Source organism: Rhinatrema bivittatum, chromosome 2, assembly GCF_901001135.1.
Source record: "Rhinatrema bivittatum chromosome 2, aRhiBiv1.1, whole genome shotgun sequence".
NCBI lineage: Eukaryota > Metazoa > Chordata > Amphibia > Gymnophiona > Rhinatrematidae > Rhinatrema > Rhinatrema bivittatum.
The window spans coordinates 135,054,848-135,074,336 of record NC_042616.1 but is presented as its reverse complement, the minus strand read 5'-3'; the positions used below and the strand labels follow the sequence as shown (position 1 = coordinate 135,074,336).

General features: G+C 45.3%; 1 protein-coding gene across 1 annotated transcript in view; it reads right to left on the bottom strand.

Moving 5' to 3' along the window:
• Positions 1-731: 731 nt before the first annotated feature.
• LOC115084160 (patched domain-containing protein 3-like) overlaps positions 732-19,489 on the bottom strand; it is a 133,194-nt gene continuing 114,436 nt past the window's right edge. The window contains exon 4 of the mRNA XM_029588645.1: positions 732-3,796. Within this exon, the coding sequence (XP_029444505.1) occupies positions 1,941-3,796 (1,856 nt within the window). The 3' untranslated portion in view covers positions 732-1,940. The remainder of the gene's footprint in view (positions 3,797-19,489) is intronic.

Here is a 19,489-nt window from a genome sequence, read left to right as displayed (position 1 = left end):
TGAGGAGAAGAAGTATTAAGAGAACAATTCTGTTTTTGGGAGTTGGAACTGGTTGGGAACTGTTGTATAAAATAATTGGTCATATATATGCAATAAGAGTATAAATGTATGAATTTTAATGTAATAGGGATATGTGCAATAGGTAATATTGTATTGTGTTGTTATATGAATGAATGTGGTATGAGTGGATAATGTTATACATGTTTTTTAAAATGTTATGTGTATGTAATAAAAGTAAATAAATATTGATGAAAATAGATACAGGTATACATTGTATATTTATTCATGATAATAAACTGCAACATTTCGTTACATTCATTCTATGTGTGATTGTGCCTTTTTTAAAGGGGGGAGTGTGTGAAGGTTGCCAAGAAGGACCCACCTTCCTTTGTTACTGCTCTTCATGTTAGCTTCGTGGACCCTTGGGCCAATCGGAACCGAAGGATGGAATGCTGTGAGGGTTAGCAGCAGTGGTCCCGACCGGGATGCGGCAGAGACGGACTCGAGGATGGCTGGTGGAGGAAACCACGGAAGGCCCTATGCGACCAAGGACCCAGAAGGGAGATAAAGAGGAGGTGGGACTGGCCTGGTGGTCGAAGGTCTTCGCCCTGGAAGCCGGTACTCCCCCGAGAGGAGCTCGTACGAGTCCAGCCGCTGGGACTTAGGAGATTCACCCTGGAAGCCGGTGTCCCCCCAGGAGGAGCCCGTAGGGACCCGGCCGCTGGGACTTAGGTGGATTCTCGGAGACAGAGTCCTGAAGAAGTCCAAGGTCGAGAGCCGAAGGGTCGTTGCTTACCAGGCCAAGTCGTACACCAGAGAATCACCGCTTGCCGAGCCGGGGTCAGGAACCAGAGAAACACCGAAGCCAATCCAAGTCGGGAGCCAGAGAATCACCGAAAGCCAATCCGCGTCAGGAACCAGAGAATCACCAAAAGCCAATCTGAGTCAGGAACCAGAGAAACCAGAAGATAAGGCAGGAACACCGCAACTAGAAGCAGGGGAACCCTGGGAACCTCGTTGCAAGGCGATGGATCCTGTAACTGCAGGGCTTAAGTAGCCCTGCAGCGTCTGACGTCAGCCGGAGGAGGAACCAGACTTTCCCGCGCTGGCCCCTTTAAATTTGGAGCTGAGACGCGTGCGCGCGTCTAGGGGGCGGAGCCAGCCGCAGAGAGACGCCGGCTGCTCCGACGGAGCGAGAACGCGGTGGCAGAGGAGCCTGCAGGCCCGGGCGAGGTAGGCAGACGTCGGGCCTGCAGTGGCAGAGGTCCCTGGAGGCCCGGGGAAGGCGGGCTGGAACCGGAGCTGCGACGGGGTAGGTGCCGATCCTGGGGCCGACCCGGGATCGCAACACTTCAAGCCACTTCCTTCTCCCAAAATGTATTCACATTCCTATCATGCCCTTAGCTTCCTATTTCCCGATGGTGGACAGCCGTCATTCAATGGGAATTGTCAGTCCATTGCCTGGAACATGAGAGCTGCCATGTCTACCAGTTGTTTGTGGGTCAGAACTATAATTCTCTAATTTAAGCAAAATGGACTTCATTGATCTGTAGAAAAAATGAAGGCAAATTTTGTAAAAATAAGTAATTTCTGAGGGAACCCTCTGGATGACATGAAACTTCTAATATAAATATTTTAATATCTCTAAAGGAAAATATAAAATATATCTGTAGGTTTTGAACCTATTTCTGAAAATACTATACATCAAGGTTATGTTCTAGAAGTAACTGAACAATATTCAGATATTCTGTAGCAGCAAAATATATTTACCTGGAGCATAAATTACTTCCAGTAGAGCATACACTGCCTAAATTTGAGCATAATGATACATCTCAAGTACCAAAATCAATGATCTATGCTCATATGTCCAATTTCAAATCTATCTGCAGTTTGCAACCATAATTACTATAGTACATTTTAATTAGCATATTAGAAAACAATTAAGGGCAATCTGGATCTATATTGTTTTGATAACATTGCTGTTCCATTTGCTTTCTGTAACCTATTGCTGAATTATTTCGAAGGTGTAAGTTATTGCTGCCACTATGTGGTTCAAGAGCCGAAGGAATAAAATTACCTTGTCCATTTTGGGATGTGTAGCTAAAAACAGTGAACTGGTTTCCAGCAGGTATATGGATAACCCTTGGAAATGCTGTGACGATCCCTGGTAAGGACTGAGCACTTATATCCTCAACTTGGTTTTCACATTTCAAAACATTTGGGCTTTTTCTGGAGCTACTATTATTATTTTCCTCTGTACTGCAGCACGATTTGTTACAGATTCCAAAAAAGGTTAAAAACACTGGGATAAAAATCAGTCCATGAAGAGCACCAAATGATATTACAAGAAACATGATCTTGAAAAAGGTTCTGAAGATGTAACTTTCTGCTGCAGACAAGGCCACAACTCCTAATATTGTGGAGAGAGCACCTTGCACAATCGGGTAGCCAAGAATGTGTAATGCATCAATTACTTTTTCATTTGCACTAGATTTCTTACTAGAAATAAATGCATAGGAAATGTGGGCTGAAAAGTCCACTGAAAATCCTATACAAATGACAAGGTTAATCATAGATATGGAATCTAGACTGACGCTCCAGTAAGCCATAAAACCTGAAACACCAACTATGATAGAAGCAATTGCAAATGTCACCCACAATGAGCATAGTGGATTGGGAATTAATAACAGAGAGATTACCAGCATAACTCCAGTTGCAATTATGACATTTTGAATGGTATTCTCAACTATTACAACATACTGGTCAAAGAATATAAATGCTGGGTGATATATTACAATTGGAATTTTACAGTTCTTTGCTTCTTCTCTTAATTGATTTAACATAGTCTTCTCATCAATTGCAGTTGTAACATTTACTGTCTGGATGAAGAAACGTGATGCATTTATTGTATTATTATTTGTAAAAACAATGTCCTGCTTAAAATCTGGAAACAAATTAAATAGTATATTTAGATTTTTATTAAAAGTACTTGCATCATTTATACTTATATTGAGGTTTTTGGACAACGTCTCATATACTCTCAGCCAGGATTCTGAAAAGTTTCTGTTAACATACGAATTATTTTCTAATGACTCTATACAGTTTTCAATTTCATTACGGACAGATGAATTCCAGTAGGATAATTCTTCAGTAATAGTGACCATGACTCTGGGGCCATACTCTGAAAAATACAACTTTTCACTATCATAAAATGGAATAACATAAGAATTATCAGTGGCCAGATTTCGAAGATCTATCCCTTCCTGCATCTGGAAACAACCATAAATACTACTAGCCAAGTATCCAGCATACAACAGCACTGCAAATACTTTGGTCCAGTTGTTTGTAAGAAAAGGACCATAATACTTGTTAAAGAATATGGTCATTGGATGCTCTTCTTCTGTACCAGTTGTCCTGTCGAAAGCTCCTCCCACACAGCACATGTTATAAGCAGAGGACCGTTCAGGTTGAGTAACTTCCTTCACTTTTTTGCAAGCCAGCCAATGTCTGTTGTCTTCTTCTCGTTTGCCATTTAGAGCCAGAACAGCCCCAAAGCATGTGATGTTGTACAAATAGCAAAAGAGGATAGCAGTGCCAGTGTAGATGCAAAAGGACCTTACTGACTGAAAAGGAGTCATAATCCCTATATAGAAGGCCAAAACAGTGGTCAGAGTGGTGATTGTTATAGACACTGCTGCCTCGGCATAGGTATCAGCCATCCGGTCTTTAACTGTGCTTTTTACTTTAGTCTGTTGCCAGCAGGAGATCATGATGAACATATCATCCGCACCAACTCCTAGAGATGAGAGGGGAACAAAGTTTAAGTGCCAAGTCACTAACAAATTTCCATAACAACCAAGTACATAGAAAGATAATGTAAGCTAAGGTAACCTTGAAACAGATACTAAAAAATTCCAAAATAACTATTTGTTTCGAAGTGGTGTCATGGGGATTGGGGTAAGGGAGAGGAGTAGGTGCAGGCTTCATTACAGACCTTACATTCAGCAGCAACTTTCTGGAATTGCACTTCATTAAATATGTTCAAACCTTGACTCAACATTTTTCAGGCTTAAGGAGACACTGGTCTGATTTTTGGCTCTGCACAGTGACAATGGATGCTACCAGGTACCTGGGATATGATATAGTGATAGGTGCATTCTGGGCCTAGCCTGGGCAGGAGGTGAATTTGTGTATTTCCAGGGTCAAGAATTTGACTGCAAGCTGCATGTATACCAGGGTCCTGATGACCCCACAGCCAACCACGTTTTCAGGACATGCACAATCAATATGCACTAAAAAAAAAAACCACCCCACCAACCAATCAACTTGGATCAGTAGCTGTAGGATAAACATGTTCTTGTTAAACAGGTTAAGCAACTCAGCTTTCTGGCTCCCTGTCAGGAATGCAGTGGTCTGATCAGTCGCCTACATGCCAGGGACAGGATGAGTCCGACTGGGTAATAGCAACTGTTGATACATAACATGGGGGGATAGTGATCAATCATTTCTCTCTCGCACGCACACTTGTTTACGGCATGGAATAAAAGAGCAGACTTTCCAGTGTCCGGCAGGAGTAGGAGATATTGCCTCTATAGACGTATAGAGTGCTAGACACTGAAAACCCCCTTCTCACCTTTGCTGACCTGACGACTCCTCGATACAAGGCTGATGACACGAAGGGTGCTGGATGACATATGCAATCATGTGGTATGTAAATAACTTTCTGTAAATAACGTTTATTACCATGATGTCACATTAATAAATGATGTCATAGATATTGTGTCAGAGTACCTTACTCTCTCATTCCCAACATTTGGCGTCACGAACAGGATGCCTCTATTTAAAAAGAAAAACGGAAAAGAGACATCCAAACCACCAAGCCCGGTGGATCTAAAAATTCCCAGATAGGAAAAAACCCCGTATAAAATGTTGGCCCAGGAATGGGCTATGAATACAGGGCTCGCGGAGGCTTGGGATGTAGGAGGAGAACCTTTAGATATTGTAAATCAACTCCAACAGGTCCCTGTAATAAAAGGAAAAGAATTGGGGACAGTGGGATGGAGAGGATGGGTAGTATTAACAGGATATAGGAAATGTCATGAACGAAAAAGCGTATTGCAAGAGAAATTAGTTGAACTAGAGCGAAAGATAGACAACCTCCTCAAAGATAATGTTATGCTTAGGTGTCACTTAGAGACGTTTAAACAGAAGGCAGAACATTATCAGATGGTGGCCGAACGAGCCGCTGTGTGGGTAGCACAACACAAATATAGAAAATGAAGAGGAAGAGTAAATCATTCTAAAATACGAGCATGTATTATGAAAGATGACTGGGATCCAGAGATATGGGACGGAGATATATGGGACTCTACGGACAGTGAGGAGGAGGCAGTAATACCCCCTCCCCCCGTAGAGCAAGCCTGTCCCATAGTCAGGCGTAAATTAAAGCAGACCAGTGATGGTAGAGCTATAGAACAGGAGGGTACACAAGTAATGGAGGACTTCACCCAACAAGAAGTAAGTGATATATTGGATCACATGGGGCAAAAACCAGGAGAACCTATTGACCACTGGCTAGTGAGATTATATGAATTGGGGGCAGGAGACATTACGATTGATCAAAAAGATGTTAAAAGATTCACTATGGGGGGAGCGAGAGAAGGAGATGGAGAGGGTGTTCGCGAGCCAGAGAGGACAGTATTACGATCCCCTGTGTTAATATCTTACAGGTGTGTTTTCCATCAGCGGCGCCAGCAAGTGACGTCAAAGGGGCGGGGTTACGACCCTTATCCTTGGCCGAGCTGCAGGAGTCCTCGGGGAGCGAGAGAAGGAGACGGAGAGGGTATTCGCGAGCCAAAGAGGACAGTATTACGATCCCCTGTGTTAATATCTTACAGGTGTGTTTTCCATCAGCGGCGCCAGCAAGTGACGTCAAAGGGGCGGGGTTACAACCCTTATCCTTGGCCGAGCTACGGGAGTCCTCGGGGAGCGAGAGAAGGAGACGGAGAGGGTATTCGTGAGCCAGACAGGACAGTATTACGATCCCCTGTGTTAATATCTTACAGGTGTGTTTTCCATCAGCGGCGCCAGCAAGTGACGTCAAAGGGGTGGGGTTACGACCCTTATCCTTGGCCAAACTGCGGCGCATCGCAGCCGCCGGCGCGCCACCTAAGCCGCGCACGCCGAAGGGGAGTGCGGCTTTGTCCAGCTTAGTCCGGCGCAGTCTGGAGTCTGGACGGATCCCTTGTCGTTTGATTTCTGCGTTTCCGATCTTGGATGGGGAAGAAAAGAAAAGCAAAAATCTACACTTCTTCACCGCTACAACAACCGCGAATGGGCCCAATGGACCATCATTTCGTTCGGCAGATGGAAGCGCCAGTTATGGACAGTTTGGGAGGAGATTCTTTGGCCTCCCTAAGTCCAGGCGAAGGACGGTTGTCTCCACCTCAGCCAAGCAGAATCCCACCTACTGTGATGGCAAACGAACCGGTAGGATCAGTTCAAAGGGATGTAAGCTTGAATAATCAAGCAGAAATTCCTATGAATGATGATACATCTTCTCAAGTAAAGCAAGTATTTACTATATCCCCGGTTGTTTTGGAAAGTAGTATTAAGATGGGAGTAAACCCAGATAATATTACTTTATTAGATGTGTGGCAAATGATTTCAAAGCTAGATAGAAATATTTCTATTATGAATGGTGCATTATCCTCTGTAATAAATGAAAATAGAGCTACTCTAGATGAACATACAAAGAAAATTGATAATTGTCAAAAGGAAATAAATGGCTTAAATACAAAAATTCAATTAATTCAAAATACAGAAAACCTCTTCATGAAAGACAGCTTGACCATGCACAGGGAAATGGAGTATACTGAAAATTTAATTAGATCAAAGAATTTGAGATTAATTAATTTCCCTGTAACACGGTTGCTGTCTCCTAAGGAGATGTTTAAGAAATTTTTAAAAGAAATCTTAAGTTATGAGGAAAATGATATTCCTTGTTTATCAAAGATATATTATTTTCCAAGGAAAATGGTGAAAAATGTAGAAAAGAGAAATGAAAATGTTAATTTAGAAGATCAGCCTAGTTTAGGAATCACAACGTTTTTAGAAGAGTCAGTAGACTTAATAGATAAAAGAGCAACTTTATTTGTATCCTTTGTTGCAGAGAAAGATAAAGATGCCATATTTCAAAAATTTTTTAGGAATAGAGATGTTCCCTTTTGTGGACACAAAATCCAAATTTTCCCCGATGTCGCTCGGGCCACTCAAGTGAGAAGGAAACATTTTTTGTCTTTGAAATCCCGAGTAGTGGCATTAGGAGCGACTTTTTTCCTTAAATATCCCTGTTCTTGTTTTATTACATATCAGGGGAAAAAATTTGGATTTAATGATCCACTACATTTGGAAACATTTTTAAGTGATAAAAATCAAGCATTGAACATAGAGGTTGACGTCCAATAAAGGTTAAAGTAAACTCTGTTCTCCTTTATTATGATTTATGATTATTATTGAAACCCAGATGTTAAATGGGTTTCAATAATCAGAGAGCATGAATGAATATTTATGTTTTTCGTTTCCTGGAATCCCCCAATTTATGTATATGTCAGCAAGACTATTATGGTTAAAAGAAGATGTATAGCTGTTTAGAAATTAATTTTTCTTCCTTGTTGTCATATTTTATTCTTTCATGATTGTAATTGATAAAGAAAATCAATAAAGTATAAATTATATAAAAAAAAAAAAAGATTCACTATGATTTCTACCGATCCCGAGGTAAGGGCAGCTATCAGAACAGTAGTTTGGCAAGGGGACATGACGACTTGTTTCTAGTAATTGCCGCTGCCACTAAAACAAGATATAGCACTGTATTAGATTGGCCCGTCAGTAACAAACCATTATGTAATATGCATGATATCATACAGCGTATCAAAGAAATTACCATGCAAACATGGTGTCTGAGGAATTTGCAGGGATATTTCCTGGACCTATCCCTGCCCGGTACGGCTTGGGCAGAGATTATGTGTACCGTAGTCCCGGCACACAGGTCCATTATGTTGACCTTGCTATTAAATATGGCTGGGAAGAAAATTGGAGATTTGATTCGGGCAATCAGAGAGGTCCTAGATTTAGGGATACAAGAGCACAATGATAAGACTTTCACATTTAAAGGCGAAGTATGTGACAGGGGAGAAGGTATTCGAAAGGGATACAGGGATCTCTGAAACCGAGATACGGATGCACGGGTGTCAAGAAGAGATATGTTTGCAGCATTGATAGCTGTCAGAGTGGCTAAAGAGAAAATAGATGGTATTCCAACCAAAGACATGTATAAATTGTATCTGCAAAAATGCAAGGGTAAACAAAAGAAAGTTGGCTCTACAGTAAAGTTAATTTACCTTTTAACTATCTATCCTTCCTCCACCTATCATTGTAATTTCCTTTCTCAGTTGTCTGTAAACCGACATGATGTTTTTTACGAATGCCGGTATATAAAAGTTATAAATAAATAAATAAAAATAAAAGAAAGTTTACGCGGAAAGGGAGGAAGACTGGGGAAAAGTGTTACTAACAAAGATGAACCAATTATTGCAAGAGAAAAAAGAGCAAGAGGTAAATGCTACAAACCCCTTCATAAACGAGTCTGAGTCCATACAACCCAGTGCCCCACCTCAGGAGGCCAATAGTACCAGACTGTATCCAGACTTATCCTGGGCACAATAGGAAAAAGCCCATACCCCCCAAATCGCTGCCGTCACCGTGGATAATCGCCCCCATATTGGGGTAGAAATACAATGGCGAAATGGGGCACAGCAGGTGATGGCTTTAGTAGATACGGGGGCGGAGGCCACTTTAATATTTGGAAATCCCAAAAACATGGGGGGCAAAAGGTAGAATTAGCGGGTCTCGGAGGAAAAACTGTGATAGGAAAACGAATCATAATTTCTTTAGTCGTGGGAGGATACAAAATTCCTCAAGCTAAGGTAGTAATTGTACCCATTAAGGAATATATAATTGGGATGGATCTGTTACAGGGACTTAAGTTGAATACAACATGTGGGCAAATGGTGTTTGGAAAGGCGCCAAATAAGCAAGTAGCATTTGAAAACAATAGACCAATATATCTATCCAGAACAATAATAGTGGGTAGAACTGTGGAACCAGAAATAGCTTTACCTAAAACAAGGGGTCCGGTATGCCAAAAGCAATACCGGATACCTGGAGGACATAAAGAGATAATTAAGGATTTACAGGAAGCGGGTGTGCTAATTCCGACCACTAGTGGTTGGAATAATCCCATCTGGCCAGTGAAGAAATCAGATGGTTCGTGGAGAATGACAGTAGATTACAGGGCTTTGAACAAAAATATGGATCCTCTGACTGCTGCAGTCCTGGATATTGTAACATTGGTAGAGCAGATACAGCAACATTCGGGGAAGTGGTACGCCGTAATTGATTTAGCAAATGCTTTTTTCACAATTCCTATCTGTAAAGAAAACCAAGAACAATTTGCCTTCACGTGGGAAGGATGACAGTATACCTTCACTAGACTACCTCAGGGATACTTACATAGCCCTACCATATGTCACCGGAGGGTGGCAGAAGATTTAGAAAGGTATGATTGTCCAAAAGACATACAATTAACTCATTACATTGATGATATATTAGTACAAGGGGATACAGAAGAGCAAGTAATGATAGCTCTAGCACAAGTAGTAGAAAATATGGAAAATAGAGGTTGGAAAATTAACAAGAATAAAATACAAGGACCTAGCAACACTGTGAAATTTTTGGGGATACAGTGGTCGAATGGTAAAAGAGAAATCTTGCCAAAGGCAAAGGATAAGATATTGTTGTTTTCTCCGCTGCGGAATCAAAAAGAAGCCCAGAAGTTTATAGGACTATTTGGATTCTGGCGACAGCACATTCCACATTTGGGGCAAATATTGTCCCAAAAAAGGAAAAATTTGAATGGGGACGATTACAACAAGCTGCTTTTGATCAGGCTAAGGTCGCTATCCAAACAGCATTAGACTTATGGCCTATCAGGGAGGGGCCAGTAGAATTACAAGTTTCATTTTCATCTTGTTATGCAGACTGGAGTCATTGGCAGAAACAAGACGGTAAACGAGTACTGTTAGGATTTTGGAGCAGGAAATTACCTGATGCTGCATGGCAGTATTCAGCCTTTGAGAAGCAGTTACTAGTATGTTACTGGGCTTTGTTAGACACGGACCAATTAACTCAGAACCATGAAATCCTTATGCGCCCTTTAATCTCAATTATGCAGTGGGTACACAGCACCCCGCATACCCATCGGATAGGGTATGCGCAAGAAGCTTCCATTGTAAAATGGAAATGCTATATCCAGGACTGGGAGAAATCAGGCTTGGCTGGGCACTTCATGCTCCATGAATAGGTAGTGGAAATTCCTATTAATCAAGAAAAAGAACAGATAGAAACATTGGATATTCCTCCTTCTCCGGTTACTACCGGGGTACCATTCGACCAATTACCCAAAGAACAGCAGTTACATGCTTGGTTTACAGACGGTTCAGCTAGAATGAAGGGAACCGAGCGATTATGGAAGGCTGTAGTGTATAATCCCCATACAAATGAAGTAAGTCAGGAGGAAGGGAAAGGCAAATCTAGCCAGTTTGCGGAACTTTATGCCATATGGATGGCTTTACAAAATGAATTGCCACATTTATACTGACAGTTGGGCAGTCATGAAAGGAATGACTCAGTGGATGCCAAAATGGCATAAAGATCAATGGAAGATACATCACCGCCCGGTATGGGGCGCTGACATTTGGTAAAAAATCTGGGCTGAGTGTCACAAAAAGCATGTTACAGTGTTCCATGTAGACGCACATGTAAAAGATGTTTCTTTATCTAATCTGTACAATTCTATTGCAGATAAACACGCAAAACTCCGAGCCAGTGTCACGACCACAAACGAGCAGGGGCTATGGAAATGGGCACATGAAAAAAGTGGCCACTTGGGGGCGGAAGCTACTCACAGGTGGGCCCAAGCCAGAGGGATACCAGGATCCCTCCCTGATTTTCAAAACATACTCACACAATGTGAATATTGTCAGTTGACACATCCAAGGTCACCACAAGCTATTGAGCAGGGGCATATCCATCGTGGTTTAAGTCCTGCCACTATTTGGCAAATAGATTTTATAGGCCCTTTACGAAAATGTGGAGGAGATGTATATTTATGTACGGCAGTAGATACCTTTAGTGGAATCATGATGGCTGTGCCTGCACCAGAGGCTAATCAGAAAGCTACGTTAAAACTTTAAAATGAAATGAGTAGGTATTATGGAATAGTGAGTGATTATGGAGTGATAGAGGGACTCACTTTACTGGTAACTTAGTGCAGCAATATGCTAGAGACAACTACATTGAATGGATCTTTCACATTCCATATTATCCGCAAGCTGCCGGCCTTATTGAGCGTATGAATGGGTTATTAAAAATATGTTACGCTCTCTTACAAAATCTGCCACCATGAAGGGGTGGAAATCTGTATTGTCCACAGCTCTACAGCTGCTAAATAGTAGACCTTTAAAAAAGGACGGAAAGACTCCTTTCCAGAAGTTATATAATCAGGAACCCGCTTCTACACAGATCCGAAATATCATTTGCTGGGCTACGGCTTTGGGAAATGTCGAATTGCCCCGCCAAAATAGTTATGAAGCTGCATGATATGATGTAACCAATCCCACCGCTATAGTGATACCTCCCCATGAATCTTTATTGTATGATTTACAGATTGGGTGCAGCATCCTTAAGCAACATTTCGGATGGCTGTGTATTCGATCTAGTTGGGCAAAACAAGGCATAACTGTATTGGGGGGAATCATTGATTCTGACTACCGTGGTCCCATGGTACTGTATCACAACTTGACGAATAAAGAAATTTACGTTCCTGCCCAAACCAAAATGGTACATTTGATTATTATTCCCTATGTAAGACCAAATGGTATGGGGAATTCCCAAATCCACTCCCCGAGGACAAGGTGCCTTTGGAAGCACCTCCAATCCAAGTAAACTACATCCAGGAGCTAAAATATGGATCTTCACACCTCATAGAGAACCCAGGAAAGGTGAAATTTTAGCTGTTGGCAAAGATACAGTACTGACTGTACTACCAGAAGGAGATGAACATTGGATACAGGTTCCCAGTATCCGTTGTAAACTAAGGGAATAACTAACGATGTGTTCTCTCGCTACAGGTTGGCTTGCACCTCCCGTTTACGGCGATCAACCTCTTTGCCATCATTGGTGTGGTGCACACCCTATATCAGCCTGTAGAAGTAACCTCCAGATGGGGGACTATCGGACGCAGGATAATTTCACATGTAAAGCATACGATGCTTGTGTGGTTTGGAACATCACCACAACTGCAAAAGTAGTGAAAGCAAAGACAACACAGGACAAAATCACACTATTGACAATACAATATGTATCCCTACACTAATGGGATTGGCTTGCCCTTTAATGTATTCCACATTACCCGATGATTGCTCATTGCAGCAACCTTTGGCACACTGTAGTCTTCTAATATTACCTGATAATGTAACTGATTTCATAATTCCATTCCCTGAAACTGTATGTGTATATAATTTGACTTTTACAGGATGCCTGTATAATATTACTTGGTTTACTTTTGGTTCTCGACAATATTATTTACCACCAATGGACATTGCTGATGCGCAATTGGGGGTAAAGTTGGACTTATCATTCTTTAAGACACCATTGTTGGATTTGACTAAACTGCAAAAGGTATTGAATACCTCAGATTCATTGAAACAGACCTTGAGACATGTTTACATTGCTGTAACTGGTGCCCTGCTTCGAGCGGACTTTGCCAAGGAATGCCTACTACATTTACGACAACAATTGATAAAAGACACCTCTCATTCTTGGTGGGATGTGTTTTTCAGACGTTCCTCTACTGCCACAATGACTCTGAATTGTATTTTTCATCCTATCCTTATTGTAATGTGTGTATGCCTCCGGTGCCTAGGGTATACATGTTATCTTACATATCGAGTGCATAAAATAGTACGTCAAAGTAAATATACCACTACAGTGGCTTCATATGCAGTGGTGCCTCCATTGGAGAATGATTGATCAAGGGTGGAGTGTAGGATAAACATGTTCTTGTTAAACATGTTGTGCAACTCAGCTTTCTGGCTCCCTGTCAGGAATACGGCGGTCTGATCAGCCGCCTACATGCCAGGGACAGGATGAGTCCGACTGGGTAATAGCAACTGTTGATACATAACATGGGGGGATAGTGATCAATCATTTCTCTCTCGTACGCACACTTGTTTACGGCACGGTATAAAAGAGCAGGACTTTCCAGTGTCCGGCGGGAGTAGGAGATATTGCCTCTATAGACGTATAGAGTGCTGGACACTGAAAACTCCCTTCTCGCCTTTGCTGACCTGACGACTCCTCGATACAAGGCTGATGACACGAAGGGTGCTGGATGGCATATGCAATCATGTGGTATGTAAATAACTTTCTGTAAATAACGTCTATTACCATGATGTCACATTAATAAATGATGTCATAGATATTGTGTCACAGTACCTTACTCTCTCATTCCCAACAGTAGCCCACCAAAAGGTTAGTAAATCCAATAAAACTCCTTCTCCAGTAAACCTAACCAAAAGCCTGCTCAAATAGTTATGTTTTAATATTTTTTTCTGAATGCTAAATAGTTAGTTGCTCAATATGTCTTCAGTGGAATGGAATTCCATAAACCCAGGGAAAATTGATAAAGGCTCTCTGCTTGCAGTAATCAACTTAATAGAGCTAACTGAAGGAACAGGTCACAAGGTTTGTTGTGAAGATCCTAAGACTGTGGACGGTTTATAGCAAATTAATAAATTAATCAGAGATTTGGAACCCAATTAATACAGACATTTAAGACAAAGGAAAAAATGTTTAACCTTCATCCTGCTTTGAACAGGAAGCTGATGCAGTTTCTTCAGAATCATGGTGATATGGCCACTACTTTTTCCCCTACCAGAATTCTAGCTGCTGAAGGAGCTGTAGCTGTCTCAGGCCATTCTTCTGCTACCCACATGAGCTTCCATCTCATTTACCTATATCCTGGGCAGTGGATGGGACAGCTGGTGCTAGTAAAGCCTTTGTAAGTATAGAAGGCAGACCTGATAAGGAGAAGAGGCCATGAAGAAAAGGGTGAGGGGATAGGACCAAAGTTGAGTTGGCAACAACAAGAATTTGCCAAACCCATCACCCATGATAGCTGGTTGAGAGTAAGAACTGGCAGGTGGGTGAAAGACCAAAGTATGTATTTTTTGAGGAGGGGGTAATGGGGTGAGGGTGATGGATCTGGAGGAAGACTGGTGGTGATGGAAGGCAGTGGAATAGGATCAGGAGGAGAATCCACAGGGCAACAGGATTAGAGGAGGATGAGAGTGATGGTGGTGGTGGTGGTGGGGAAATACTCTGAGAATTTAAGCCCCAATTCATGGATTTGAATTCTGCAAGAATACAAAACCTCCAGGATACAGTTCTCTGTTTCTTGCTCAGAATATGATCTAGTTTTCCTCTTGTCTCATGGTATGGCAAGCAAGGCCAGCCCTCCCGCCTAGAGAGGACCGCCTCCCACTGACGCCACCGCCGACGTCGCTTCCGACCCTCCTCCGGCCTCAAGGCAAGGCCCCGACCGCGGGCGACCCTCTTCTCTGCCGGACGTCGCCCTCGTTGGACACCCTTCACCCACGGACGACACTTGAGCTCTGCACGGCTGGCGCAAAGACACATTGGGGTCTGGAGCCCTCCCCGCGGCCTTCCACCAACTTACTGGGACGCCCTGAGCTCAGACCAAGCAAGCAAGGCCGGCCCTCCCTCCTTGAGAGGACCGCCTCCTGCTGCCACCACCACCGACATCGCTTCCGGCCCTCCTCCAGCCTTAAGGCAAGGCCCTGACCGCGGGCATCATGCGCTGTGCGCCTAAGGAACGCGACCAAGGAGCCTGCCCCTTGGTGCGCCCTTTAGTGCACCCTTGAGCACCCCTCTATACTGCCGCACCGCCGGACGACTGTCTCCGTCTGATCACTCTCCGCTCTCCATGGTCTTCCATCCTCTCTGTGAAACCAGGTGCCTGCACAAGGTAACTTGACCCCTAAGCACTCACATTCAGCGACAAGACTTCATGCCATCCCTGGTGACATTTAATCATTCATCTTGCCATTAGTGTATGTATCTCTCTACTCCTGTTCTTGACTTCTTAATACCTGTGCCCTACACCTGATACCGCTGTGACTGCTATAATTGTTAACTTACCATTGATACCATTATTGTGTTATGCCTATATACCCTTGTGATTGCTTATTTATATTGCTTATTTCCTCCTGCCACCTAACCCTTGCCTATTTCACCACCATTACCTCCTCAGCTTCCACAATTGCCAGCAATTCAAGCCTCCCCATCCCACGTGTTATGCTCAGGCTTGTGAACCCTTGGGATGATGGGAGGATGGAATACCTTAGGAGAAGATCCGTAGGTTCTCCCGTCGAGTGGCGAGGCGGAGCAGAAGACATGACCGGCTGTTCCTCAGCACTGGGGACTGAGGCGACTGTGGAGGCAGACGAAGAGTTGTGACGTCTAAGAAAGGAAGTGTATCTTCACCACTGGAAGTCCGTGGTCCCCCCAGGAGGAGCCCGTAGGGACCCGGACCGCTGGGACTTAGGTGGACCTTTGATAGGTCAAGAAGTTCGGTGTGAGGGCTGACTGGAGCTTCACCCCTGGAAGCCCGCAGTCCCCCCGGGAGGAGCCCATAGGGACCCAGGCCGCTGGGACTTAGGCGTGCCCTTGGAGAAGATGGTCGAGAAGAAGTCCGGGGTCAAGTGCCAGAGGGTCGTTGCTTACCAGTCCGAGGTCACACACCGAGGGATCACCATTTGCCAGTCTGAAGTCACACACCAGAGAATCACCACTTGCCGATCTGAAGTCAGGAACCAGGAATCACCGTAGCCAAGGCAAAGTCAGGAAACAGGAATCACAATAGCTAAGCCGAAGTCAGGAACCAGGAACACAAAGATGAACCAGGAACAAGGATTCAAGACACTAGAAGACTCACCGAAACAAGCAGACTTAGACAGCGTAGGAAGACGTTGCCAAGTCAAGGAATGAGCAGAGGAAGTCTCCTTTTATACTTCTTCTGCTCTGGCTCATAAGGAACAGCTGTGGATAGTTAAAGGGATCAGGTCCCTTTAAATCCATTGAGGGGGCATGGCCTTGGGCCTATGGTGGCCATCTTGGATCCGGGCCACGGAGTAAGGCATCCCGATGCCGCGAGGGGAGAGCAAGGTGCTGCCCCCGCCGACAGCCACCACGGAGGCCTGCACCGGCCCGAGGGCGAGATGGCCTGGACTCCCCCGGTCTCTTCGACGCCGCCAGTGGCAACATGCCGCCGTGGGCGAGGTAGGGGGCATGGCCGCGGCCATATGCAGCCGCGGGACACAACAGTACCCTCCTCTTTAGGGCGCTTCCCCAGGGGCCCGGGTTTAGCCGGACGGTCTCTATGGAACTGGAATTCATCTGAAGCTTCTGTAGGCTTGACTTTTTGTTCAAAAGAAATGCTTGAGCCAGTAGCACAAGGGGCAGACAAGTCTTGGAGACCAAGGAGAGCCATGGAGCATTGAATAGGGACCATCGCTTGGAGACACTTGTCATGGCAATTCGGCTCCCATTGGACCAACTGCAAAGTTTTCCATTTGAATTGGGGGCAGTGTTCTTGGAGCCAGGGAAGTCCCAAGACGACAGGGTGTATAGCGTGCTCCAGGAAATGAAAGGTCATGAGCTCGTGGTGAAAGGGTCCAACTCTCAGTTGGACAGACTCAGTGAGATGTGACACTTGTTCCGGGAGGGGTTTGCCTTGGTTCGATGAGATGACCAATGGGGCTGGAACACAGACCTGTGGAATCCTTAAGTGCTCCACCAAACTCTTCACAATGAAATTGCCACTGGCACCGGAGTCTACCAGGGCTAGCGTGTGGAACTCACCATCTGCAGATGTTAGCACCACTGGTAGAGTTAGTGGGGGCACCGGTGAGGTTAGGCCCAGGAAGAGGCCTCCCTCAGGTCCAGGGCTCGAGAGTTTCCCCGGCCTCACTGGGCATGCGGCTGTATGATGGCCCGCTGTGCCACAATAGAAGCACAGACCTTCGGTACTTCGTCGTTGATGTTCTTGCGTGGCAAGTCTCCCACGGCCCAATTGCATGGGCTCTTCGTTCAGTATTCGGGGGTCTCCCAATTCCCTTTTGGGAGATGACAGGCGTGGAGGACAGCTCGAGGGGATCAAGTTTTTCGTAGTCATCCGGACTTCTTGGCGGCGTTCTTGATGGCGCCTATCTATGCGCCCTGCCAGATCGATAAGTACATCCAAGGACCTAGGAAGTTCCCGGCCCGCGAGCTTGTCCTTGATCAAGGGGCTAAGCCCTTGAAGGAAAATGGTCTGAAGGCAGTCGGGACCCCAACCGAGCTCCGAGGAAAGGTTCCGGAAGTCTATGGCGTATTCAGCCAATGTCCTTGCACCTTGACATAACTGAAGCAACTTCGGTCCAGCGGAAACTTCCTGCGTAGGATCACCAAAGTTCATCCAAAAGAGTTCCCAAAAGTCTTTTAGATTACTGAGTATGGGATCGTCCCATTCCCACAGGAGGGAGGCCCATTCTAGGGCCTTCCCTTCAAGGAGGGCAAGGATAAATGTGGTCTTGGTGGCATCATCGGGGAAGAGGGCTGCTTGCAGGCGAAAGTGCATATTGCACTGGTTAATGAAACCCCTGCAGGCCCGAGGTTCCTCACAGAAACGTGGCGGTGTGGGCAGGCGGATTACTGAGCGGCCCCGGAGATCACAGATGGGGACGGTAAAGGGGGATTCCTGGACGCTAACACCTCAACACGCTGGTTCAGGCCCTCTACTGCAGAGACAATGGCATCTAGGGTCTTTTGCTGGTCCATCAGACGCTGGGCCATTCCCGGAATGGCCTGGTGGGCAGATACCTCCGCCGGGTCCATGGACTTGGCAATCTGTTATGCTCAGGCTTGTGAACCCTTGGGCTGACGGGAGGATGGAATACCTTAGGAGAAGACCCATAGGTTCTCCCGTCGGGTGGCGAGGTGGAGCAGAAGACATGACCAGCTGACCTTCGGCACTGGGGACTGAGGCGACTGTGGAGGCAGACGAAGAGTTGTGACGTCTAAGAAAGGAAGTGTGTCTTCGCCACTGGAAGTCCGCGGTCCCCCCAGGAGGAGCCCGTAAGGACCCGGACTGCTGGGACTTAGGTGGACCTTTGAGAGGTCAAGACGTTTGGTGTGAGGGCTGACTGGAGCTTCACCCCTGGAAGCCCGCGGTCCCTCCCGGGAGGAGCTTGTAGGGACCCAGGCCGCTGGGACTTAGGCGGGTCCTTGGAGACGATGGTCGAGAAGAAGTCCGGGGTCAAGTGCCAGAGGGTCGTTGCTTACCAGTCCGAGGTCACACACCGAGGGATCACCACTTACCAGTCTGAAGTCACACATCAGAGAATCACCGCTTGCCGATCCAAAGTCAGGAACCAGGAATCACTGTAGCCAAGCTGAAGTCAGGAACCAGGAATCACCATAGCCAAGCCGAAGTCAGGAACCAGGAACATAAAGACGAACCAGGAACAAGGATTTAAGACACTAGAAGACTCACCAAAGCAAGCAGACTTAGACAGCATAGGAAGACGTTGCCAAGTCAAGGAATGAGTAGAGGAAGCCTCCTTTTATACTTCCTCTGCTCTGGCTCATAAGGAACAGCTGTGGATAGTTAAAGGGATCAGGTCCCTTTAAATCCATTGAGGGGGCATGGCCTTGGGCCTATGGTGGCCATCTTGGATCCGGGCCGCGGAGGAAGGCATCCCGACGCCACGAGGGGAGAGCAAGGTGCTGCCCCCACTGACAGCCACCACGGAGGCCCGCACCGGCCCGAGGGCGAGATGACCCAGACTCCCCCGGCCTCCTCGACGCCGCCAGTGGCAACCTGCTGCCGTGGGCGAGGTAGGGGGCGTGGCCATGGCCATCTGCAGCCGTGGGACACAACACCACACATCCATCACCCGTCGCGTAGATCTCTTCACCCCACCCTATTCAGCCCAATCACCCAGCACAAATCCCTCCTCCTCCCCATCCTCATTTCTCCACTCACTCAGTTCCTAGGACTTACTACCCTACCCTATCCATCATGCTTCTAAATGCACAGTCCCTATCTAAGAAAACTGTAATACTGAATGACTTACTAGTCGACTGTAAGACAGAAATGTGCGCCATCACAGAAACCTGGCTCAAAGATTCAGATAATGTCCTTCTCAATCAGCTTCCCACTGACACCTACGATATTTTCTCCACCCCGAGACCCCAGAAACGAGGCGGTGGCCTCCTCTTAGCTGTCAAAATGCACATGAACCTC